Source organism: Aethina tumida, chromosome 4, assembly GCF_024364675.1.
Source record: "Aethina tumida isolate Nest 87 chromosome 4, icAetTumi1.1, whole genome shotgun sequence".
Classification (NCBI taxonomy): Eukaryota; Metazoa; Arthropoda; class Insecta; order Coleoptera; family Nitidulidae; genus Aethina; species Aethina tumida.
In genome coordinates, this window is record NC_065438.1 from 24483583 (window position 1) to 24493555 (window position 9973).

At 40.3% G+C, this 9973-nt stretch overlaps 1 protein-coding gene across 1 annotated transcript; it reads right to left on the reverse strand.

Moving 5' to 3' along the window:
* Window positions 1-16: 16 nt before the first annotated feature.
* LOC109603968 (diacylglycerol kinase eta) lies at window positions 17-9498 on the reverse strand. Its single transcript, XM_049966490.1, has 13 exons — window positions 9417-9498; window positions 8423-8788; window positions 7883-8374; window positions 7212-7831; window positions 6744-7157; window positions 6249-6694; window positions 5876-6056; window positions 5556-5823; window positions 4354-4786; window positions 3633-4299; window positions 3237-3574; window positions 2817-3181; window positions 17-2564 (listed from the first exon to the last, which is right to left on the reverse strand). Exons 2-13 carry the CDS (start codon window positions 8735-8737, stop codon window positions 2271-2273), a joined length of 4833 nt encoding a protein of 1610 aa, XP_049822447.1. The 5' UTR covers window positions 8738-8788; window positions 9417-9498; the 3' UTR covers window positions 17-2270.
* Window positions 9499-9973: the final 475 nt, after the last annotated feature.

The following is a 9973-nucleotide window of genomic DNA, read 5'->3' on the forward strand; positions in this document are numbered from 1 at the left end:
TCAAGTATACCTTTTACAATCACAAAAACTTTACGAGTTTCGTACAAATAAAAAATTACAGGCGTAAAGTGACAGTATAAAATTCAACCTAACGTAAACGTAAAAATAAGCGTAAAAAACAGTACAAATCGTAAAAACTAAACCAGTTCTAATCCTAATAAAACCCGTTTACAAATCGTTTATTACTTATCGGCGAACTCGTTTACAACAATCAATGTTATTACATATATTATGTAATAGAATAATCAATTATACATATATGGTTGAGTTCGCCGTTCTGAACACTATTTATTAATTATGATTGTTCCGGGAAATCCAAAATATTGCTCTGAGTGGAGTAAAGGGTAAGTACGAAGTACGGGTATCACAGAAGTACATATTTTAAATGCGGGGGTAACACCGAAGCCGAACGGGGATAAAATGTGATCTTTTGTTAAAAAACTGTCGAAAAATATTGACGTGTCCATTATTTTTTGTTTCTTTCGAGGGTTGTTCCTCCGGATAAACAGAAATTGTTCAAATTTCGTTACTTTGGTCCACATTTCGTTTTAACACAACGCTGAAATGTAAACTTGATAAATAGGAATGTAATTGTATTATTTATTTAAATTACAAATATCAACAAGATTAAAATTTCGGTTGCAGAAACTGCATCATAAGATCACATGTTCAAGGATTAAGGTAAAACGACCGAAAATCTTAAAAAATATCGGCCGCACAACACTTTTATATAATATATAATTAACAGACCACTTAATTGCGGTTTTTATCTTTCTTGGAAATATTTACAAATGCGTGTTAATTTCGTTAAGAATTCAACAAGTTTCCTCGTAGCGCAACTAAAACATTTCCATTTATTTAGTCGTGTTAATAGGAAATTGTTGAAATTGCCACCGATTTTCTCCACTATTGACTTTGTGGTCCGATTTGACATTAACGCTAACTAACTATGATGAAGAATCCGAATTTCCGTATTTCTCGAAAATGCTACGAGTTTTCATTGATTGTGCGTCGTTTTGATGCATCGTTGTCCCGTTTTAACTTTATATTATATGTGTGTTTGTCCTGTTTTCGTTGCCAGGAATTACGAAAGTCCGGATTCGATTTTCGTGATGTTACGAGTCAACACACAAAAAGGCAATATGAATGATTATCATAGTTTTCTACAATTAATTGTTCTAGAATTCATTTTTAAATAACATTCGTAAGTTTCTCATACTATTCATATCTTTCTAGAACGCTAAACTATGTACTACATATTAATTAATTTGTTTGACACTCAAAGAAGCCTTATTTTTCTTCGGGGAGAACTAAAACGATCTACGCGTTTCCAAATCAATTATAATGTTAAATGTTTATCAAAAGGTTGTACAATTCATGTTCATTCCAGGACAAACTATACAAAGTTTTTACATATTTCATCTGGACTGAACAGTTTTAACTTTGTAAAAGTACTAAAACAACGTTAGAGTAAAAGTGGGATGAAGATGTTTGATCGAGAGAATAGTCAAATATTGCTAAGAATATAGAGAATTGCTTTTAATTTAGAATATAAGTTGGTAATTAACCAGGTCGAAATGAAATCACATCTACAACACGTTGTCATGATTCAATTAATTTTTTAATGATGAACATGTTCTCGTTCGTGATATACAATAATTCATTAGTTTCAACTATGAAAATTCATTATTCCACATCTAACTAGCTATATTATATGGAAAATCACAGTAAGAATGTACATTTAGCACGTAAATTTATCAAATAGGATCCTTATACAATATAAATATTTTTAATTGATGGAAACACAATTCTTTGCCTGATTTTTGGGTTTTTACTTCTAAACACTTGTTTCGTTTTTGTGGTTCTGTGTTATTGTGAAGTTTAGCTTAATTCTATTACATATTAGAAGGGTTACGTCAAAATTTGACAAAAATGCTTGTTACAAATTTTAAAGGTGTTAAATGTATGTATAAAAGGAATGTTTACTGTAGGAAACTAATGAGATCAATTAAATAGATTTGTAACTTGAGATTAAATATTATAAGCTAATTTAGGTAAATTTGGCACAATTAAGAGAATGTAAAATGTTAAAAGAACTTGCAAATAAGTCTTTTATAATTTGGCACAATGAAACAGAATAAAATTTGATAAACTCAACTGCCAGACTCAAAACGATACAAAGAACAAATTATTTTTATTTAATTATCCTCCTTAAACTACCTTCTGTTATACACACATTTAAGCCTAGATTAAACTTAATTACGGGACATTCAAGTTCCCTGTGCCAAGTCCTTGATCGCCTGCAGGATCCTCTTGACATGTCCAACTTTAGTGACACCCAAATCCTTCAGATCTCTCCTCGCTAGAGCCAACAGTTCCCTTCCTCGGATGTCATTGCGCACGAAACTGTCCACGTATTCGGCCAGTTGGAGAGTTTCGAGCCAAGTGGCCACTTCCTGCGTACCCCACGAAGCCGCCTCTCGCTTGTGGCTTGTTTCCGATGCGGTGGCGGAACTGGCTTTCCGGAATTTCAGCCAGAAGAGACCTTTTTTCTTGTGCTCGCCCTAAAATAACAAAATGCCAATTACAATCACATACTGAGAAAATAGAAAAGGTTCATTCGTTCAGGGTGACCAACGATTTTGCCTTGCATGCTTTTGGAACGGTTTAACATAAGAGTTTTGTTCGGGGTTTTTGTCTTACATTGTTTGTATTTTAGTGGCTGGTGGTCCGATTTAATAGTACAAACTGTAACTAGAATGTTCCTATGGTTTTATTTCTATTTAAGAGTTTAAGTATTAAATAATGTTTCTTACTTGATCTCCTTGAACCGGCTGCAGAAAAACTTGTTGTCCATCTGTAGTTTCGTACATGACGCATTTCCTCATTTCCAGTTCGGTATTTGCCAAACTGGCACTTAATTTGTTTTCCAAATCTTCTCTTAATTTCAATTTATCGCCCCGGTCGTGCAGGAGACAACAACTCTCTTCATACAACGATCTGACAGTACCAACAAGCTTGGTAAATTCTATCCTCAATTGAGGACCTTCTAAAATTTTTCCGTTGGGATGAATTCGTTCCAAGCATTCGTCAGTTTTCGTTGCGAGCGAGTAAAGATCCACTTCTAAACTGTGACTAATTGCTAGCATTTTTATCCATTTTACCAACGTTGTAGCACATTCTAAAACAGCCAATCCAATATGGTCCGAAAGGTATAATTAAAACACATGTATTACCTATGAAATTAATAAGGAGATAATGTTCCTCCTCTGAGAAATTGAGATCTGGTTCATGCGATAGAGGTTTTTCAATGTTGAAACTGACGGTGGGCCTCTCCTTTTCTTTTTCGCCATGAATCGGCACGGCACCACTAAACGAATGTTGTCGTATCTTCTCGAAATGAACGCTGAGGAACGTTTTATTGTCATGTGAGGGCATACTTTGCCGCGCCAAACTCTGCCTCGTTTTGTCGTGGTGTTTGTCTTGTGATATCGAGTGTCGAGGTTTGGCGCCTTGTGCTGCGATACTTTGACGTTGCTTCTCCTCCCAGGCTTTCAAAGAGTTCTCCAGCGATCTAAACAGTTAAAAATCAATAAAAATATGTTGGGAAAATGTTTTTGAAAAGTATCAACCTGTTCCTGCAGAGCATTTGCATTCGGTTCTTATGCAAAATCCTAATGATTCCGGGCGGTTGAATCCATGCTTCGCCGTCGACTTGAATCGGTACTCCCTCCTCTCCCAAAATGTTAATCTGGATGCTCTGGCATTGTGCAATGCGATGGTGTTGGAGGTTGATCAACCTAGAGGCTGCCATCTGTACCGATCCAAACACGGCGACCACCTCTAAAATTTTGTCGTCGAAACTTGGCGCCAGAAACAGATCGTCTTCTTTAGTGCCGCCCCAGAAGTTTATCCCGCCCATAAAACTTGGAATGTTTAAGATGACAATTCCTTGCAAGCTTGGCAGAGGGATTCTTTGTCCGTCACATTCTAATTGTACTCTTTGTTCTAGATTCTTGTACGTTTTCTGCAACCATTGTTTGCTACCCAGGACGCCGTACCACATGTAGTTTTTGGCCCTCGATCGGCATTTTTCGGGGTGTTCCTCCCTTTTGTGGTGGAAGTCTAAGGAGATTTTTGCGTCGATTCCAATGCCGAAATAGTTGTTCATCACGCAACGTTCATAAAAGCCTTCCAGCAAAGTTTCGTCCGGATCTATCAAGGGACTGACGGCTGCACAAAGAGTGTCTGCATTTGCCAAAAGACACTTTCCTATGAAACCCGATCCAGTGCCAACATCTAAACACAACATGAATTGATATTTAAGAACAAAAATGATTTTATAGAACTTACTGGGCCAGGTGGGCAGTTGCACGAGTGGATTGATGATGGGCATCTTCCTGTTCTCCTTCTCTTTCTTCTCGGCCTCCGCGTAAAACTTGCTGGTGGTGGCGGCGGCTGCCAACGCCGCCGTTTCGGCCGCATTAAGCATGCTGCAGCAAGAAATACGTCGCGTCGCGGCCGGCGATCGGGTCAAAAAGTGTTCCGGCTCGATTCCCAGGAGGTTGGAGTTTGAACTGTTGTTGCTGGCGGTGGCGTCGCTCGTCGACAGCCGATCGGAGGCGGCGGCGGCCTTCGAACAGAGGTTATGCAGTTCGATATCGGCATGGTCGTCGGCCGCTGTGTCGATCTCAATGCGGATCTGCTCTAAGCGTTCGGCGCGTATCTCGCTGCTGAGCACCGGCGAGGGGGGTTCTACTATCACGCACACCCGCGGAAACTTACACTGTGGGGGCGGAAACAACAGAAACGCACACGTTTATTTTTAGCTAATATCTATCTTCTGTCTGGGATCCAAAATTTGTTTAATTAAAAAATTGTAATGTTTTACATCGATTTGGATTATAGACATACAATTTAATTGTGTCTTTAAAGAACTTCATTTAGTTACAATATTTCTGTATTATATAACTATAAAATTTTATGTAACTAAACGTTTTTCAATGTACCACAATCTCCAACCGATGAAAATATTCAATTAACAATATGAAGACCAAAATTATATTATTTTTTTTTAAATTTACATTAACTTATTTGTGCTCATGCAATAAAATCGTGTGCAAAAAACGTCAAATGGTAATAAACAGCTAATAATAAAAATAACAAGCTTATAACAATGTTATAATAATAACAGTAAATATTAAATACTAATTACTTTGAAAAAATTTCCAAAATAATGTCACAAACAGTTATAATAAATAGTATTGAACCCAGATAAATATTAACTAAAAATAATTTGCGGTAATGCTATAAATTGAGATGACATCAAAATATAATTAATCATTTAATTCATTTAAAAATTACCAAACATTTTATTTTCATCTCAATTACAACATTATAGAAAATCAATGTAAAACTGACACCTGCCAAGAGTGATTATTTTCCTGTCAATTTCACATCGAAAACTCAAACTACGCACACCAAACACCCATTTTCGCCCATGCAAACTAAAGGGAAAGCAAATAATCGCAACTACTCTATCATTATCAATTTACCGTGTCTTCTTCAATAGTTTCCTTCTCCGTCTCTAAAGCTTTTAAGGTGCTGGTGGAAACGTTACTCAGCTCTTTTTCCAGTTTATTAAGATCAGTCAAACTGCCTTTGTTTGTTGGCGTCGTCAGTTCCGACTCCTTTTCCTCCATCAACGTACTTTGTCTTGTCACATTCGCCTCCGTTTTCGACGTTTTCGTCGAAGTTTTGTGCTTTTTAAACGATCGTCTAGCGATGTCGTTACCTTCCACAAACTGAGCCAAACTGCAATACCTTAAAAATATTACAAGTAGGTTTTTGTAACGAAGTTGAAAGTTTGATTTACCTCGCTGGTTCAGTGGTGTCGAATCTGTTATCTAAGTAGACATGTTGGGACATGAAAGCTCTATTTTCGAATCCAAACTGTGTGTCTTCCTCGGAACTACCGGTAACCGCTGCAGCTAATTTCGGTCTGGAACTTCTACGCTTTCTTTCTAACGAGTCTTTTTTAATGCTCTTCCGACGTTCTGGTTACAAACATAAAGGAGTTGTTATTAAATTTTCAGTTCGTATGTTAAGTAATTATTTGGGAGTATTGCATACAAGGTACAACAAATGTTTAATGAATAAATGCGTACATAAAAACAACAAAGGAGGAGCAAAAAGGGGGGAAAGTGGTGGATTGTTAATCAGTAGTCCAATTTGTTGGAGATCCTTACCTAGATCGCTGTGGAACAGCGACATGTCGTCCGTGCATGTGTTCTCGACACTGTCGGCGTCATAGCCGCACAACACCTCACCTAACATCGAGCTAATGTCATCCATCAAGGACTCACCGTGAATTATGTCCGAATTGGGATTAGTGTCGGTTTCGGGTGAGTCAATGTGACCAATGTGACCGTTCTCGTCTTCACCGTCACTGTTCTTGCGCGGACAGAACGAACGCTGGTCCAATATTTCCGAGGCGATGCTCGCCTCCTCGTTCGATATCGCCGAGAGGATCGACGAACATTCGCGGTCGTCGTCGTGATCGATCGGCTGCGGCTTGGTGGCGGTTTCGTCAACGAATTTTTCTATGGTGATGTCCACCTGGTCGGACTTCTCGATGCGCAGCAGGGTAGCGCACGTGTCGCGCAGCATCGCGTCGATCGTCTTCTCCGAGATTCTGTGGAAATTTATTTTAATAATGCTTGGCCAATACTGAATTGTCTTACGTTGGAGGCTGAATCTGACTGGACCGGCGACTGTCGGCAAAGTCGGGAGGAACTGGTAGATTCAACAGATCCGGATCTTCAAAAGCGGAGTCCCTCCTAATATCTGGCATTGGAGAAATGCTCACCAACCTCTGGGTAATAATCGACGGTGTGGGGGACGGGCAAGAACTAACGTCTGAGCTGGATCCAGATTCGATTGTGGGCATCACTTTTAGGGTGTCCTTTTTTTGATTCATCTGTTCCACCGTTTTATCCAGGTCAGAGCTCAGAGATATTTTAACCGTTGGTAGAGTCGAGGAAGTTTGACGGTTCTGCTCATCCACTACGTGTTCCGTGTGTTCTACAAGGTTACGGATGGCCCGTTTGAAGCTGTTAGCTCTGTTTATTAATGCGTCTTTTTCTCGTTCCATAAACCTAAACAATAAACTATAAAAGGATCCCTATTAAATAATAATAAAGTTTTATTACCTAGAAGTCCGGCGATGCTTTCTGAAATTAATGTTGCTCAAGTCCTTCTCGCATTTCTCAATTTTCCCCTTGTCGAAACTCATTTCACTGTCCGTGTCGTCCTGTTTCATGGTTTTCGTGGAACTGTCGTCGTCCACATTTAAACTGGTCGTGTCGATTTGTTCACTGGTTAATGTTTGCAGCAGCAGGTCAAGTTTTTGCTGTAAAACGTCGCACTTTTTGGCCAGCTGCTCATCTCCACGTGTCAGTGAACTATCTGAAAGTTGGGCGGCGAAATCCTTGACGATTTCCATTAAGCGTTTAGCCGAGTTCAGAATTACGGACGTTTCATCCGATTGAAGAATGTTTTGAAGGTGCGTGACCAAGGAGTCTTCGTACTGGGTTATTTGCGTGTGTAATTGACCATCGTTGATTCCGGGTGTAAGCGACAATTTTGGCATAGCGATTGTGCGTTCGAAAGCCATTATGCTCCATCGATCCAACATTTTGGTGCTTGCCTTCTCGTACTTCTCCAACAGTTGGGGTAAATGAGTGTCGTCGTCGCACGAAGAACCCCAACCTAAAACTCTCGCCAGATCGTTGCCGGTGCCCAAGGGAAGCACCGCCACTTGACACTGTTTCTAAAAATTAACATTTCAGTTAAATAAAAACTGTCCTTGGTAAAGTCTTACGTGCATATCGAGCTTGTCAATCTCGGATAGGACCCAACCGACGGATCCGTCGCCGCTACAAACGAGAATGCGGAACGGATCGAAGTGTCTGAATAATCTTAGGCCCAGACGTGGTCCTGTGGAGATCAAATCGAAAACTTGCGCCGGGTTCAACAACTGCTTGAATCGCCTCAAAAATTTGACGCCCTGATTGTCACCCGATTTGGAATTGACGAAAACCAGTAGTGGGGAGGACGCTTGCGGTCTGACGGCCTCCCAAGCCTCATCTTGAATCGAATGCAGAGACGTTGGCGGCACCACGCTCACCCTGGCCGGCCCCAGGGGGCAGGTGGGTACGAAATTATGTCTGCACTGAGTGTGCACGGTGGCCCTGCACCAGAGGCATCTCCAGTCCTGCAGGCGCAACACCGAACCGCAGGTCTTGTCGCAGACGGCGCACTTTGCGGAGACGGGCAGGTTTCCTTCCATCCATTGGTGAGGCATTACAATGTTCTAAAACTGGACTATAGAACAAGAACAATCGACACTGAGTTGACTTACCCCATCGTCGTCTTCGATTATATCCTTGCCAACGGAGGCCAGGGTGGTCCATTTACAATTGTTGATGGCTTTGGCGGCACACCTTTTGTGAACCTTGGCTTTGCACACCTCGCAGCTGAGGCCGTGGCTGGTGACGCCGCCGAGGGCGTCGCGGCATACGTTGCAGTAGGTAGGACGGGCGTGCGATGTCGCATACCAGTGGTGGCGACCGGAGAGGCAGTCGGCCGGCTCGACGTCGTGGTGGCAGTGGTCGACGCCGCCGACGCCGCTCCGTTGTTGGCCGGCCGCCGTCAGAGCGCCGAGCCATTCTTCCATCTCGCGTCGTGACTCGCAGCAGAGCACCAGCGATCTGAACGGTGTTATCACCTGAAATAAGAACAAACTAGGATTTGTTTTCCTTCAATTTATTGATGGATGGATGTTTGGTATCCATGTTCGTTTTAATCTATTTTCCATGTATTCCGATATGTGTTCGAGATAAAACAATTTTTATGTGAAACACGAGGAAAACTAATGGAAATTTATATTAAATCTGTCCTATAAATAACCGTGGGTATTTTTAAAGTGATTTAAGGATCGATTGGGTATATAATTTCCGTTTAAATATAAATAAAAACCATTTAAAATTAATTAATTTAGGATATTTTTTAGTCCCATAATAAAAACACGTAAAACCTTTTAAACACTTGAAAACATGAAAATGTTTTAAGCGAAGTTTAGTAAATAAAATTGTTAATCCTTAACTTAATTCACACAACTCATTAGGAAAATCGTAAGCCTTTTGAAACCCGTCATTAATCCAATAAGTAACTTATATCAAAGTTTGCGTCGCGTTTTTCATTATCCAAACTAATTACCGAATCACTCCCCGTTAATTCTCTCGTCGGCTTCAAAGCGGAGGATTACTTCTCCCCAAGGACGTGGAGTACAAGCCACGTGTCCGAAATTGATGCATGAACATATTAAATTTCACACACACACTCACAAAACCCACCTGGAAACTGTGATTGACGTTCTTTGTTGAACACTCGGCTAGGCACAGGTCGGTGAGTTCGATCTCATCGAAAATCACAGCCTGGAACACACAAAAATCATATTTAGACTAGTGGCAGATGCATCAATCCATCCCCAAACATTTAGCGGGGAGTGGTGTCGTCTCAAAATCGGTTCGTGTCGGCATAATTAATTTCCATTTGTTCGATGTGACACGTTTCGCATTTACAATTGCCATCGTGATTAATTCAGACTAGAACCGGGTTAATTGTGAAATTGTGAATGCGGATTAATCTGGGTTTGACGTGAATTTTGGTGCGAACATCAACGAAAACAAACACACGGATGAACCGCGAAGATTTTTCACGCGACCACTAAAACGATCGTAACTATTAAGATTTACGGGCCGATAAATTTCGGATCGATAAACAGATCGGTAATGGATCGAAAACAAACACGTTTAAAATTAACGTCTAAACTCCGTTCGTTTTGTTCTTTTTTAAATTCTCTTCGAGTTCTTTGTTGGCCTCGTTATTTTTAACGTTTCCACGTAAAACT